The sequence below is a fragment of the Heterodontus francisci genome, unplaced genomic scaffold (genome assembly GCF_036365525.1).
Source record: "Heterodontus francisci isolate sHetFra1 unplaced genomic scaffold, sHetFra1.hap1 HAP1_SCAFFOLD_1438, whole genome shotgun sequence".
NCBI classification, from domain to species: domain Eukaryota; kingdom Metazoa; phylum Chordata; class Chondrichthyes; order Heterodontiformes; family Heterodontidae; genus Heterodontus; species Heterodontus francisci.
In genome coordinates this window covers 46,060-62,225 of record NW_027140593.1, presented here as the reverse complement: position 1 = coordinate 62,225, position 16,166 = coordinate 46,060, and the positions used below count along the sequence as shown (strand labels likewise).

At 45.1% G+C, this 16,166-nt stretch overlaps 1 protein-coding gene across 1 annotated transcript in view; it reads left to right on the top strand.

The window, feature by feature from the left end:
• Window positions 1-16,166, top strand: part of LOC137360204 (cell cycle checkpoint control protein RAD9A-like) — a gene marked incomplete at both ends in the record, with an annotated part of 70,033 nt that overhangs the window by 13,783 nt on the left and 40,084 nt on the right. Inside the window, 3 exons of the mRNA XM_068025742.1 lie at window positions 6,392-6,498; window positions 6,650-6,714; window positions 7,989-8,096. Coding sequence (XP_067881843.1) covers window positions 6,392-6,498; window positions 6,650-6,714; window positions 7,989-8,096 — 280 coding nt within the window. The remainder of the gene's footprint in view (window positions 1-6,391; window positions 6,499-6,649; window positions 6,715-7,988; window positions 8,097-16,166) is intronic.

Sequence of the window (16,166 nt, the reverse complement as noted above, 5' to 3'; positions counted from 1 at the left end):
CTCACTGTGTAACTGTACAGAGTCACTGTTTATTCAGCAGGGTAATGGTCACTCACTGTGTAACTGTACAGAGTCACTGTTTACTCAGGGTGAGGATCACTCACTGTAACTGTACAGAGTCACTGTTTATTCAGGGTGAAGATCACTCACTGTAACTGTACAGAGACACTGTTTATTCAGCAGGGTAAGGATCACTCTCTGTGAAACTGGACAGAGACACTGTTTATTCAGCAGGGTAAGGATCACTCTCTGTGTAACTGTACAGAGACACTGTTTATTCAGCAGGGTGAGGATCACTCACTGTGTAACTGTACAGAGTCACTGTTTATTCAGGGTGAGGATCACTCACTGTAACTGTACAGTCACTGTTTATTCAGGGTGAGGATCACTCACTGTAACTGTACAGTCACTGTTTATTCAGGGTGAGGATCACTCACTGTAACTGGACAGAGACACTGTTTATTCAGGGTGAGGATCACTCACTGTGTAACTGTACAGAGACACTGTTTATTCAGGGTGAGGATCACTCACTGTGTAACTGTACAGAGTCACTGTTTATTCAGGGTGAGGATCTCTCACTGTGTAACTGTACAGAGACACTGTTTATTCAGGGTGAGGATCACTCACTGTGTAACTGTACAGAGACACTGTTTATTCAGGGTGAGGATCACTCACTGTGTAACTGTACAGAGTCACTGTTTATTCAGGGTGAGGATCACTCACTGTGTAACTGTACAGAGTCACTGTTTATTCAGCAGGGTAAGGGTCACTCACTGTGTAACTGTACAGAGACACTGTTTATTCAGGGTGAGGATCACTCACTGTGTAACTGTACAGAGTCACTGTTTATTCAGGGTGAGGATCACTCACTGTGTAACTGTACAGAGTCACTGTTTATTCAGCAGGGTAAGGGTCACTCACTGTGTAACTGTACAGAGACACTGTTTATTCAGGGTGAGGATCACTCACTGTGTAACTGTACAGAGACACTGTTTATTCAGGGCGAGGGTCACTCACTGTGTAACTGTACAGAGACACTGTTTATTCAGGGTGAGGATCACTCACTGTGTAACTGTACAGAGACACTGTTTATTCAGGGTGAGGATCACTCACTGTGTAACTGTACAGAGTCACTGTTTATTCAGCAGGGTAAGGATCACTCACTGTGTAACTGTACAGAGTCACTGTTTATTCAGCAGGGTAAGGATCACTCACTGTGTAACTGTACAGAGTCACTGTTTATTCAGGGTGAGGATCACTCACTGTGTAACTGTACAGAGTCACTGTTTATTCAGGGTGAGGATCACTCACTGAGTAACTGTACAGAGTCACTGTTTATTCAGCAGGGTAAGGATCACTCACTGTGTAACTGTACAGAGTCACTGTTTATTCAGGGTGAGGATCACTCACTGTGTAACTGTACAGAGACACTGTTTATTCAGGGTAAGGATCACTCACGGTGTACCTGTACAGAGTCACTGTTTATTCAGCAGGATAAGGATCACTCACTGTGTAACTGTCCAGAGTCACTGTTTATTCAGCAGGGTAATGGTCACTCACTGTGTAACTGTACAGAGTCACTGTTTATTCAGCAGGGTAATGGTCACTCACTGTGTAACTGTACAGAGTCACTGTTTATTCAGGGTAAGGGTCATTCACTGAGTAACTGTACAGAGTCACTGTTTATTCAGGGTAAGGGTCATTCACTGAGTAACTGTCCAGAGTCACTGTTTATTCAGCAGGGTAATGGTCACTCACTGTGTAACTGTACAGAGTCACTGTTTATTCAGGGTAAGGGTCATTCACTGAGTAACTGTACAGAGTCACTGTTTATTCAGCAGGGTAATGGTCACTCACTGTGTAACTGTACAGAGTCACTGTTTATTCGGGGTAAGGATCACTCACTGAGTAACTGTACAGAGTCACTGTTTATTCAGCAGGGTAAGGATCACTCACTGTAACTGTACAGAGTCACTGTTTATTCAGGGTGAGGATCACTCACTGTGTAACTGCACAGAGTCACTGTTTATTCAGCAGGGTAAGGATCACTCACTGAGTAACTGTACAGAGTCACTGTTTATTCAGCAGGGTAATGGTCACTCACTGTGTAACTGTACAGAGTCACTGTTTATTCAGCAGGGTAATGGTCACTCACTGTGTAACTGTACAGAGTCACTGTTTATTCAGCAGGGTAATGGTCACTCACTGTGTAACTGTACAGAGTCACTGTTTATTCAGCAGGGTGAGGATCACTCACTGTGTAACTGTACAGAGTCACTGTTTATTCAGCAGGGTAATGGTCACTCACTGTGTAACTGTACAGAGTCACTGTTTATTCAGCAGGGTGAGGATCACTCACTGTGTAACTGTACAGAGTCACTGTTTATTCAGGGTAAGGATCACTCACTGAGTAACTGTACAGAGTCACTGTTTATTCAGCAGGGTAATGGTCACTCACTGTGTAACTGTACAGAGTCACTGTTTATTCAGCAGGGTAATGGTCACTCACTGTGTAACTGTACAGAGTCACTGTTTATTCAGCAGGGTAATGGTCACTCACTGTGTAACTGTACAGAGTCACTGTTTATTCAGGGTGAGGGTCACTCACTGTGTAACTGTACAGAGTCACTGTTTATTCAGGGTGAGGATCACTCACTGTGTAACTGTACAGAGACACTGTTTATTCAGGGTGAGGATCACTCACTGTGTAACTGTACAGAGTCACTGTTTATTCAGGGTAAGGATCACTCACTGAGTAACTGTACAGAATCACTGTCTATTCAGGGTGAGGATCACTCACTGTGTAACTGTACAGAGACACTGTTTATTCAGGGTGAGGATCACTCACTGTGTAACTGTACAGAGTCACTGTTTATTCAGGGTGTGGGTCACTCACTGTGTAACTGTACAGAGTCACTGTTTATTCAGGGTGAGGATCACTCACTGTAACTGTACAGAGTCACTGTTTATTCAGCAGGGTGAGGATCACTCACTGTGTAACTGTACAGAGTCACTGTTTATTCAGCAGGGTCAGGATCACTCACTGTGTAACTGTACAGAGTCACTGTTTATTCAGGGTGAGGATCACTCACTGTGTAACTGTACAGAGTCACTGTTTATTCAGGGTAAGGTTCACTCACTGTGTAACTGTACAGAGTCACTGTTTATTCAGGGTGAGGATCACTCACTGTGTAACTGTACAGAGTCACTGTTTATTCAGGGTAAGGATCACTCACTGTGTAACTGTACAGAGTCACTGTTTATTCAGGGTGAGGATCACTCACTGTGTAACTGTACAGAGACACTGTTTATTCAGGGTGAGGATCACTCACTGTGTAACTGTACAGAGACACTGTTTATTCAGTGTGAGGATCACTCACTGTGTAACTGTACAGAGTCACTGTTTATTCAGGGTGAGGATCACTCACTGTGTAACTGTACAGAGACACTGTTTATTCAGGGTGAGGGTCACTCACTGTGTAACTGTACAGAGACACTGTTTATTCAGGGTGAGGATCACTCACTGTGTAACTGTACAGAGACACTGTTTATTCAGGGTGAGGGTCACTCACTGTGTAACTGTACAGAGACACTGTTTATTCAGGGTGAGGATCACTCACTGTGTAACTGTACAGAGACACTGTTTATTCAGGGTGAGGGTCACTCACTGTGTAACTGTACAGAGACACTGTTTATTCAGGGTGAGGATCACTCACTGTGTAACTGTACAGAGACACTGTTTATTCAGGGTGAGGGTCACTCACTGTGTAACTGTACAGAGACACTGTTTATTCAGGGTGAGGATCACTCACTGTGTAACTGTACAGAGACACTGTTTATTCAGGGTGAGAATCACTCACTGTGTAACTGTGCAGAGACACTGTTTATTCAGGGTAAGGATCACTCACTGAGTAACTGTACAGTGTCACTTTATTCAGCAGGGTAAGGATCACTCACTGTGTAACTGTACAGAGTCACTGTTTATTCAGGGTAAGGATCACTCACTGAGTAACTGTACAGAGTCACTGTTTATTCAGCAGGGTAAGGATCACTCACTGAGTAACTGTACAGAGTCACTGTTTATTCAGCAGGGTAAGGATCACTCACTGTGTAACTGTACAGAGTCACTGTTTATTCAGCAGGGTCAGGATCACTCACTGTGTAACTGTACAGAGACACTGTTTATTCAGGGTGAGGATCACTCACTGTGTAACTGTACAGAGTCACTGTTTATTCAGCAGGGTAAGGATCACTCACTGTGTAACTGTACAGAGTCACTGTTTATTCAGCAGGGTAAGGATCACTCACTGTGTAACTGTACAGAGTCACTGTTTCTTCAGCAGGGTAAGGATCACTCACTGTGTAACTGTACAGAGTCACTGTTTATTCAGCAGGGTCAGGATCACTCACTGTGTAACTGTACAGAGACACTGTTTATTCAGCAGGGTAAGGATCACTCACTGTGTAACTGTACAGAGTCACTGTTTCTTCAGCAGGGTAAGGATCACTCACTGTGTAACTGTACAGAGTCACTGTTTATTCAGCAGGGTAATGGTCACTCACTGTGTAACTGTACAGAGACACTGTTTATTCAGCAGGGTAAGGATCACTCACTGTGTAACTGTACAGAGTCACTGTTTATTCAGCAGGGTAAGGGTCACTCACTGTGTAACTGTACAGAGTCACTGTTTATTCAGCAGGGTCAGGATCACTCACTGTGTAACTGTACAGAGACACTGTTTATTCAGGGTGAGGATCACTCACTGTGTAACTGTACAGAGTCACTGTTTATTCAGCAGGGTAAGGATCACTCACTGTGTAACTGTACAGAGTCACTGTTTATTCAGGGTAAGGATCACTCACTGAGTAACTGTACAGAGTCACTGTTTATTCAGCAGGGTCAGGATCACTCACTGTGTAACTGTACAGAGTCACTGTTTATTCAGCAGGGTCAGGATCACTCACTGTGTAACTGTACAGAGACACTGTTTATTCAGGGTGAGGATCACTCACTGTGTAACTGTACAGAGTCACTGTTTATTCAGCAGGGTAAGGATCACTCACTGTGTAACTGTACAGAGTCACTGTTTATTCAGGGTAAGGATCACTCACTGAGTAACTGTACAGAGTCACTGTTTATTCAGCAGGGTAAGGATCACTCACTGTGTAACTGTACAGAGACACTGTTTATTCAGGGTGAGGATCACTCACTGTGTAACTGTACAGAGTCACTGTTTATTCAGCAGGGTAATGGTCACTCACTGTGTAACTGTACAGAGACACTGTTTATTCAGCAGGGTAAGGATCACTCACTGTGTAACTGTACAGAGTCACTGTTTATTCAGCAGGGTAAGGGTCACTCACTGTGTAACTGTACAGAGTCACTGTTTATTCAGCAGGGTAAGGGTCACTCACTGTGTAACTGTACAGAGACACTGTTTATTCAGGGTGAGGATCACTCACTGTGTAACTGTACAGAGTCACTGTTTATTCAGCAGGGTAAGGGTCACTCACTGTGTAACTGTACAGAGTCACTGTTTATTCAGCAGGGTAAGGGTCACTCACTGTGTAACTGTACAGAGACACTGTTTATTCAGGGTGAGGATCACTCACTGTGTAACTGTACAGAGTCACTGTTTATTCAGCAGGGTCAGGATCACTCACTGTGTAACTGTACAGAGACACTGTTTATTCAGGGTGAGGATCACTCACTGTGTAACTGTACAGAGTCACTGTTTATTCAGCAGGGTAAGGGTCACTCACTGTGTAACTGTACAGAGACACTGTTTATTCAGGGTGAGGATCACTCACTGTAACTGTACAGAGTCACTGTTTATTCAGCAGGGTAAGGGTCACTCACTGTGTAACTGTACAGAGTCACTGTTTATTCAGCAGGGTAAGGGTCACTCACTGTGTAACTGTACAGAGACACTGTTTATTCAGGGTGAGGATCACTCACTGTGTAACTGTACAGAGTCACTGTTTATTCAGCAGGGTCAGGATCACTCACTGTGTAACTGTACAGAGACACTGTTTATTCAGGGTGAGGATCACTCACTGTGTAACTGTACAGAGTCACTGTTTATTCAGCAGGGTAATGGTCACTCACTGTGTAACTGTACAGAGACACTGTTTATTCAGCAGGGTAAGGATCACTCACTGTGTAACTGTACAGAGTCACTGTTTCTTCAGCAGGGTAAGGGTCACTCACTGTGTAACTGTACAGAGTCACTGTTTATTCAGCAGGGTAAGGGTCACTCACTGTGTAACTGTACAGAGTCACTGTTTATTCAGGGCTGGTCACTGAGAGTGGTGTCACTGGGACAGTGTCCTGTGGGTTAAGGGAATCTCTCGGAATGATGGAGTAACCTTTTTCTCTGCTCATTGGCAGATCCCAGGAAGATGATGTTGACGGAGATGGTTCTGACTCCAGCTGAGTTTGATGAGTTCTGTGTGAAGGAGGAGTCGGAGATTACGTTTTGTCTGAAGGAGCTAAGGGTGAGGAAGGGGTTGAATGAGGGGAATGGTCAGAGGGAGGGCGAGATGTTGTGCGGCCTCATTGAGACGTGTCGAATGGGCGCTGGAGGTTTTGGAGTTCTAACCTTTTCCTCTTTTTCTCCCCCCCACCGCCCCCCTCCTCGCGTTGAAGGGCCTGTTGGGATTTGCGGAGGCCTCGGGTCTGCCACTCACTGTGCATTTCGAGGGCCCAGGCAGGTGAGCTCAGCGCCCTGGGGCGCACGTCCCAATCCTCATCCTCGGTTCTGGGTACCGCCCGCCTTGATGGTCGCATCCGTCTCCCCTGCACCTGTCTCCACCTCCCACACCCCTGCCCCCCACCCCCGTCTCACTTGCACACCCCCCCCCCCCACCCCGTCTTCTCCCCCACCCCATCTCCCCCTCACCCCAACTCTATCACCACCCCCGTCCCACCATCCCCACCTCCCCCCCCCCCCGTCCTCCTCCTCCTCCCCCCCCCCCCCGTCCTCCTCCTCCTCCCCCCCCCCCGTCCTCCTCCTCCTCCCCCCCCCGTCCTCCTCCTCCTCCCCCCCCCGTCCTCCTCCTCCTCCCCCCCCCCGTCCTCCTCCTCCTCACCCCCCCCCCGTCCTCCTCCCCCCACCCCCCGCCTGTCCCCATCTCCTCTCCCGTCCCCGCCTCTCTCCCCCCCCCCCCACCCCGTCCTCCTCCTCCTCCCCCCCCCGTCCTCCTCCTCCTCCCCCCCCCCGTCCTCCTCCTCCTCCCCCCCCCCGTCCTCCTCCTCCTCCCCCCCCCCGTCCTCCTCCTCCTCCCCCCCCCCCGTCCTCCTCCTCCTCACCCCCCCCCCCCCGTCCTCCTCCTCCTCACCCCCCCCCCCGTCCTCCTCCTCCTCACCCCCCCCCCGCCCTCCTCCTCCTCACCCCCCCCCCGTCCTCCTCCTCCTCACCCCCCCCCGTCCTCCTCCTCCTCACCCCCCCCCCGTCCTCCTCCTCCTCACCCCCCCCCCGTCCTCCTCCTCCTCACCCCCCCCCGTCCTCCTCCTCCTCACCCCCCCCCCGTCCTCCTCCTCCTCACCCCCCCCCCCGTCCTCCTCCTCCTCACCCCCCCCCCGTCCTCCTCCTCCTCACCCCCCCCCCGTCCTCCTCCTCCTCACCCCCCCCCCGTCCTCCTCCTCCCCCCCCCCCGTCCTCCTCCCCCCCCCCCGTCCTCCTCCCCCCCCCCCGTCCTCCTCCCCCCCCCCGTCCTCCTCCCCCCACCCCCCGCCTGTCCCCATCTCCTCCCCCGTCCCCATCTCCTCTCCCCCCCCCCCCCCCCCCGTCCCCATCGCCTCCCCCGTCCCCATCTCCTCCCCCGTCCCCATCTCCTCCCGCGTCCCCCCGCCGTCCCTATCTCCTCCTCACCCTCCCCTCCCCCCCCCCCCCCCCCCCCCGGTCCCGTCCCCTCCTCACCAGGCTGCGGTCGGGGTCAGATTACCGCCGAGTGGTCATTTTGAAACATCTTCTGCCATTCCACAGCCCTGCCATCTTCAGCCTGCAGGATGCAGTCCTCGATGTGACCTTTGTCCTGGCCACACTCTCAGACAGTCACTCGCAGAGGTCACAACAGACAGCAGGAAGTGAAGGGTAAGTGTAACCGAACAAGAGATGGCAAGAACTACAGACAGCAAGTGCTGGAAATACTCAGCAGGTCAGGCAGTATCTGTACAGAGAGAGAAACAAAGTTAATAAAAACAGTGAGTGATGGAAATACTCAGCAGGTCAGGCAGTATCTGTACAGAGAGAGAAACAGAGTTAATAAAAACAGAGAGTGCTGGAAATACTCAGCAGGTCAGGCAGTGTCTGTACAGAGAGAAACAGAGTTAATAAAAACAGAGAGTGCTGGAAATACTCAGCAGGTCAGGCAGTATCTGTACAGAGAGAGAAACAGAGTTAATAAAAACAGAGAGTGCTGGAAATACTCAGCAGGTCAGGCAGTATCTGGACAGAGAGAGAAACAGAGTTAATAAAAACAGAGAGTGATGGAAATACTCAGCAGGTCAGGCAGTATCTGTACAGAGAGAGAAACAGAGTTAATAAAAACAGAGAGTGATGGAAATACTCAGCAGGTCAGGCAGTATCTGTACAGAGAGAAACAGAGTTAATAAAAACAGAGAGTGATGGAAATACTCAGCAGGTCAGGCAGTATCTGTACAGAGAGAGAAACAGAGTTAATAAAAACAGAGAGTGATGGAAATACTCAGCAGGTCAGGCAGTATCTGTACAGAGAGAGAAACAAAGTTAATAAAAACAGAGAGTGATGGAAATACTCAGCAGGTCAGGCAGTATCTGTACAGAGAAAGAAACAGAGTTAATAAAAACAGAGAGTGATGGAAATACTGAGCAGGTCAGGCAGTATCTGTGCAGAGAGAGAAACAGAGTTAATAAAAACAGAGAGTGATGGAAATACTCAGCAGGTCAGGCAGTATCTGTACAGAGAGAGAAACAGAGTTAATAAAAACAGAGAGTGATGGAAATACTCAGCAGGTCAGGCAGTATCTGTACAGAGAGAGAAACAGAGTTAATAAAAACAGAGAGTGCTGGAAATACTCAGCAGGTCAGGCAGTATCTGTACAGAGAGAAACAGAGTTAATAAAAACAGAGTGCTGGAAATACTCAGCAGGTCAGGCAGTATCTGTACAGAGAGAGAAACAGAGTTAATAAAAACAGAGAGTGCTGGAAATACTCAGCAGGTCAGGCAGTATCTGTACAGAGAGAGAAACAGAGTTAATAAAAACAGAGAGTGCTGGAAATACTCAGCAGGTCAGGCAGTATCTGTACAGAGAGAGAAACAGAGTTAATAAAAACAGAGAGTGCTGGAAATACTCAGCAGGTCAGGCAGTATCTGTACAGAGAGAGAAACAGAGTTAATAAAAACAGAGAGTGCTGGAAATACTCAGCAGGTCAGGCAGTATCTGTACAGAGAGAGAAACAGAGTTAATAAAAACAGAGAGTGCTGGAAATACTCAGCAGGTCAGGCAGTATCTGGACAGAGAGAGAAACAGAGTTAATAAAAACAGAGAGTGCTGGAAATACTCAGCAGGTCAGGCAGTATCTGTACAGAGAGAAACAGAGTTAATAAAAACAGAGAGTGATGGAAATACTCAGCAGGTCAGGCAGTATCTGTACAGAGAGAGAAACAAAGTTAATAAAAACAGAGAGTGATGGAAATACTCAGCAGGTCAGGCAGTATCTGTACAGAGAAAGAAACAGAGTTAATAAAAACAGAGAGTGATGGAAATACTGAGCAGGTCAGGCAGTATCTGTGCAGAGAGAGAAACAGAGTTAATAAAAACAGAGAGTGATGGAAATACTCAGCAGGTCAGGCAGTATCTGTGCAGAGAGAGAAACAGAGTTAATAAAAACAGAGAGTGCTGGAAATACTCAGCAGGTCAGGCAGTATCTGTACAGAGAGAGAAACAGAGTTAATAAAAACAGAGAGTGATGGAAATACTCAGCAGGTCAGGCAGTATCTGTACAGAGAAAGAAACAGAGTTAATAAAAACAGAGAGTGATGGAAATACTGAGCAGGTCAGGCAGTATCTGTGCAGAGAGAGAAACAGAGTTAATAAAAACAGAGAGTGATGGAAATACTCAGCAGGTCAGGCAGTATCTGTGCAGAGAGAGAAACAGAGTTAATAAAAACAGAGAGTGCTGGAAATACTCAGCAGGTCAGGCAGTATCTGTACAGAGAGAGAAACAGAGTTAATAAAAACAGAGAGTGATGGAAATACTCAGCAGGTCAGGCAGTATCTGTACAGAGAGAGAAACAGAGTTAATAAAAACAGAGAGTGCTGGAAATACTCAGCAGGTCAGGCAGTATCTGTACAGAGAGAAACAGAGTTAATAAAAACAGAGTGCTGGAAATACTCAGCAGGTCAGGCAGTATCTGTACAGAGAGAGAAACAGAGTTAATAAAAACAGAGAGTGATGGAAATACTCAGCAGGTCAGGCAGTATCTGTACAGAGAGAAACAGTTAATAAAAACAGAGAGTGCTGGAAATACTCAGCAGGTCAGGCAGTATCTGTACAGAGAGAGAAACAGAGTTAATAAAAACAGAGAGTGCTGGAAATACTCAGCAGGTCAGGCAGTATCTGTACAGAGAGAAACAGTTAATAAAAACAGAGAGTGCTGGAAATACTCAGCAGGTCAGGCAGTATCTGTACAGAGAGAGAAACAGAGTTAATAAAAACAGTGAGTGATGGAAATACTCAGCAGGTCAGGCAGTATCTGTACAGAGAGAAACAGTTAATAAAAACAGAGAGTGCTGGAAATACTCAGCAGGTCAGGCAGTATCTGTACAGAGAGAGAAACAGAGTTAATAAAAACAGTGAGTGCTGGAAATACTCAGCAGGTCAGGCAGTATCTGTACAGAGAGAAACAGTTAATAAAAACAGAGAGTGCTGGAAATACTCAGCAGGTCAGGCAGTATCTGTACAGAGAGAGAAACAGAGTTAATAAAAACAGAGAGTGATGGAAATACTCAGCAGGTCAGGCAGTATCTGTACAGAGAGAGAAACAGAGTTAATAAAAACAGAGAGTGCTGGAAATACTCAGCAGGTCAGGCAGTATCTGTACAGAGAGAGAAACAGAGTTAATAAAAACAGAGAGTGATGGAAATACTCAGCAGGTCAGGCAGTATCTGTACAGAGAGAGAAACAGAGTTAATAAAAACAGTGAGTGATGGAAATACTCAGCAGGTCAGGCAGTATCTGTACAGAGAGAAACAGAGTTAATAAAAACAGAGAGTGATGGAAATACTCAGCAGGTCAGGCAGTATCTGGACAGAGAGAAACAGTGTTAATAAAAACAGAGAGTGATGGAAATACTCAGCAGGTCAGGCAGTATCTGCACAGAGAGAGAAACAGAGTTAATAAAAACAGTGAGTGCTGGAAATACTCAGCAGGTCAGGCAGTATCTGTACAGAGAGAAACAGAGTTAATAAAAACAGAGAGTGCTGGAAATACTCAGCAGGTCAGGCAGTATCTGTACAGAGAGAAACAGTTAATAAAAACAGAGAGTGCTGGAAATACTCAGCAGGTCAGGCAGTATCTGTACAGAGAGAGAAACAGAATTAATAAAAACAGAGAGTGCTGGAAATACTCAGCAGGTCAGGCAGTATCTGTACAGAGAGAGAAACAGAGTTAATAAAAACAGAGAGTGCTGGAAATACTCAGCAGGTCAGGCAGTATCTGTACAGAGAGAAACAGTTAATAAAAACAGAGAGTGCTGGAAATACTCAGCAGGTCAGGCAGTATCTGTACAGAGAGAGAAACAGAGTTAATAAAAACAGTGAGTGATGGAAATACTCAGCAGGTCAGGCAGTATCTGTACAGAGAGAAACAGTTAATAAAAACAGAGAGTGCTGGAAATACTCAGCAGGTCAGGCAGTATCTGTACAGAGAGAGAAACAGAGTTAATAAAAACAGTGAGTGCTGGAAATACTCAGCAGGTCAGGCAGTATCTGTACAGAGAGAAACAGTTAATAAAAACAGAGAGTGCTGGAAATACTCAGCAGGTCAGGCAGTATCTGTACAGAGAGAGAAACAGAGTTAATAAAAACAGAGAGTGATGGAAATACTCAGCAGGTCAGGCAGTATCTGTACAGAGAGAGAAACAGAGTTAATAAAAACAGAGAGTGCTGGAAATACTCAGCAGGTCAGGCAGTATCTGTACAGAGAGAGAAACAGAGTTAATAAAAACAGAGAGTGATGGAAATACTCAGCAGGTCAGGCAGTATCTGTACAGAGAGAGAAACAGAGTTAATAAAAACAGTGAGTGATGGAAATACTCAGCAGGTCAGGCAGTATCTGTACAGAGAGAAACAGAGTTAATAAAAACAGAGAGTGATGGAAATACTCAGCAGGTCAGGCAGTATCTGGACAGAGAGAAACAGTGTTAATAAAAACAGAGAGTGATGGAAATACTCAGCAGGTCAGGCAGTATCTGCACAGAGAGAGAAACAGAGTTAATAAAAACAGTGAGTGCTGGAAATACTCAGCAGGTCAGGCAGTATCTGTACAGAGAGAAACAGAGTTAATAAAAACAGTGAGTGATGGAAATACTCAGCAGGTCAGGCAGTATCTGTACAGAGAGAGAAACAGAGTTAATAAAAACAGAGAGTGATGGAAATACTCAGCAGGTCAGGCAGTATCTGTACAGAGAGAGAAACAGAGTTAATAAAAACAGTGAGTGATGGAAATACTCAGCAGGTCAGTCAGTATCTGTACAGAGAGAGAAACAGAGTTAATAAAAACAGAGAGTGATGGAAATACTCAGCAGGTCAGGCAGCATCTGTACAGAGAGAGAAACAGTTAATAAAAACAGAGAGTGATGGAAATACTCAGCAGGTCAGGCAGTATCTGTACAGAGAGAGAAACAGAGTTAATAAAAGCAGAGTGCTGGAAATACTCAGCAGGTCAGGCAGTATCAGTACAGAGAGAGAAACAGAGTTAATAAAAACAGAGAGTGATGGAAATACTCAGCAGGTCAGGCAGTATCTGTACAGAGAGAGAAACAGAGTTAATAAAAACAGTGAGTGATGGAAATACTCAGCAGGTCAGGCAGTATCTGTACAGAGAGAGAAACAGAGTTAATAAAAACAGAGAGTGATGGAAATACTCAGCAGGTCAGGCAGTATCTGTACAGAGAGAGAAACAGAATTAATAAAAACAGAGAGTGATGGAAATACTCAGCAGGTCAGGCAGTATCTGTACAGAGAGAGAAACAGAGTTAATAAAAACAGTGAGTGCTGGAAATACTCAGCAGGTCAGGCAGTATCTGTACAGAGAGAGAAACAGAGTTAATAAAAACAGTGAGTGCTGGAAATACTCAGCAGGTCAGGCAGTGTCTGTACAGAGAGAGAAACAGAGTTAATAAAAACAGAGAGTGCTGGAAATACTCAGCAGGTCAGGCAGTATCTGTACAGAGAGAAACAGAGTTAATAAAAACAGAGAGTGATGGAAATACTCAGCAGGTCAGGCAGTATCTGTACAGAGAGAAACAGAGTTAATAAAAACAGAGAGTGATGGAAATACTCAGCAGGTCAGGCAGTATCTGTACAGAGAGAGAAACAGAGTTAATAAAAACAGAGAGTGATGGAAATACTCAGCAGGTCAGGCAGTATCTGTACAGAGAGAAACAGAGTTAATAAAAACAGAGAGTGATGGAAATACTCAGCAGGTCAGGCAGTATCTGTACAGAGAGAGAAACAGAGTTAATAAAAACAGAGAGTGATGGAAATACTCAGCAGGTCAGGCAGTATCTGTACAGAGAGAAACAGAGTTAATAAAAACAGAGAGTGATGGAAATACTCAGCAGGTCAGGCAGTATCTGTACAGAGAGAGAAACAGAGTTAATAAAAACAGAGAGTGCTGGAAATACTCAGCAGGTCAGGCAGTATCTGTACAGAGAGAGAAACAGAGTTAATAAAAACAGAGAGTGATGGAAATACTCAGCAGGTCAGGCAGTATCTGTACAGAGAGAAACAGAGTTAATAAAAACAGAGAGTGATGGAAATACTCAGCAGGTCAGGCAGTATCTGTACAGAGAGAGAAACAGAGTTAATAAAAACAGAGAGTGATGGAAATACTCAGCAGGTCAGGCAGTATCTGTACAGAGAGAGAAACAGAGTTAATAAAAACAGTGAGTGCTGGAAATACTCAGCAGGTCAGGCAGTATCTGCACAGAGAGAGAAACAGAGTGAATAAAAACAGAGAGTGATGGAAATACTCAGCAGGTCAGGCAGTATCTGTACAGAGAGAGAAACAGAGTTAATAAAAACAAAGAGTGATGGAAATACTCAGCAGGTCAGGCAGTATCTGTACAGAGAGAGAAACAGAGTTAATAAAAACAGAGAGTGATGGAAATACTCAGCAGGTCAGGCAGTATCTGCACAGAGAGAGAAACAGAGTGAATAAAAACAGAGAGTGATGGAAATACTCAGCAGGTCAGGCAGTATCTGTACAGAGAGAGAAACAGAGTTAATAAAAACAGAGAGTGATGGAAATACTCAGCAGGTCAGGCAGTATCTGTACAGAGAGAGAAACAGAGTTAATAAAAACAGAGAGTGATGGAAATACTCAGCAGGTCAGGCAGTATCTGTACAGAGAGAGAAACAGAGTTAATAAAAACAGAGAGTGATGGAAATACTCAGCAGGTCAGGCAGTATCTGTACAGAGAGAAACAGAGTTAATAAAAACAGAGAGTGCTGGAAATACTCAGCAGGTCAGGCAGTATCTGTACAGAGAGAGAAACAGAGTTAATAAAAACAGAGAGTGCTGGAAATACTCAGCAGGTCAGGCAGTATCTGTACAGAGAGAGAAACAGAGTTAATAAAAACAGAGAGTGATGGAAATACTCAGCAGGTCAGGCAGTATCTGTACAGAGAGAAACAGAGTTAATAAAAACAGTGAGTGATGGAAATACTCAGCAGGTCAGGCAGTATCTGCACAGAGAGAGAAACAGAGTGAATAAAAACAGAGAGTGATGGAAATACTCAGCAGGTCAGGCAGTATCTGTACAGAGAGAGAAACAGAGTTAATAAAAACAGAGAGTGATGGAAATACTCAGCAGGTCAGGCAGTATCTGTACAGAGAGAGAAACAGAGTTAATAAAAACAGAGTGTGATGGAAATACTCAGCAGGTCAGGCAGTATCTGTACAGAGAGAGAAACAGAGTTAATAAAAACAGAGAGTGCTGGAAATACTCAGCAGGTCAGGCAGTATCTGTGCAGAGAGAGAAACAGAGTTAATAAAAACAGAGAGTGATGGAAATACTCAGCAGGTCAGGCAGTATCTGTACAGAGAGAGAAACAGAGTTAATAAAAACAGAGAGTGCTGGAAATACTCAGCAGGTCAGGCAGTATCTGTACAGAGAGAGAAACAGAGTTAATAAAAACAGTGAGTGCTGGAAATACTCAGCAGGTCAGGCAGTATCTGTACAGAGAGAGAAACAGAGTTAATAAAAACAGTGAGTGATGGAAATACTCAGCAGGTCAGGCAGTATCTGTACAGAGAGAAACAGAGTTAATAAAAACAGAGAGTGCTGGAAATACTCAGCAGATCAGGCAGTATCTGTACAGAGAGAAACAGAGTTAATAAAAACAGAGAGTGATGGAAATACTCAGCAGATCAGGCAGTATCTGTACAGAGAGAAACAGAGTTAATAAAAACAGTGAGTGATGGAAATACTCAGCAGGTCAGGCAGTATCTGGACAGAGAGAGAAACAGAGTTAATAAAAACAGTGAGTGATGGAAATACTCAGCAGGTCAGGCAGTATCTGTACAGAGAGAGAAACAGAGTGAATAAAAACAGTGAGTGATGGAAATACTCAGCAGGTCAGGCAGTATCTGTACAGAGAGAGAAACAGAGTTAATAAAAACAGAGAGTGATGGAAATACTCAGCAGGTCAGGCAGTATCTGTACAGAGAGAGAAACAGAGTTAATAAAAACAGAGAGTGATGGAAATACTCAGCAGGTCAGGCAGTATCTGTACAGAGAGAGAAACAGAGTTAATAAAAACAGAGAGTGATGGAAATACTCAGCAGGTCAGGCAGTATCTGTACAGAGAGAGAAACAGAGTTAATAAAAACAGAGAGTGCTGGAAATACTCAGCAGGTCAGGCAGTATCTGTACAGAGAGAGAAACAGAGTTAA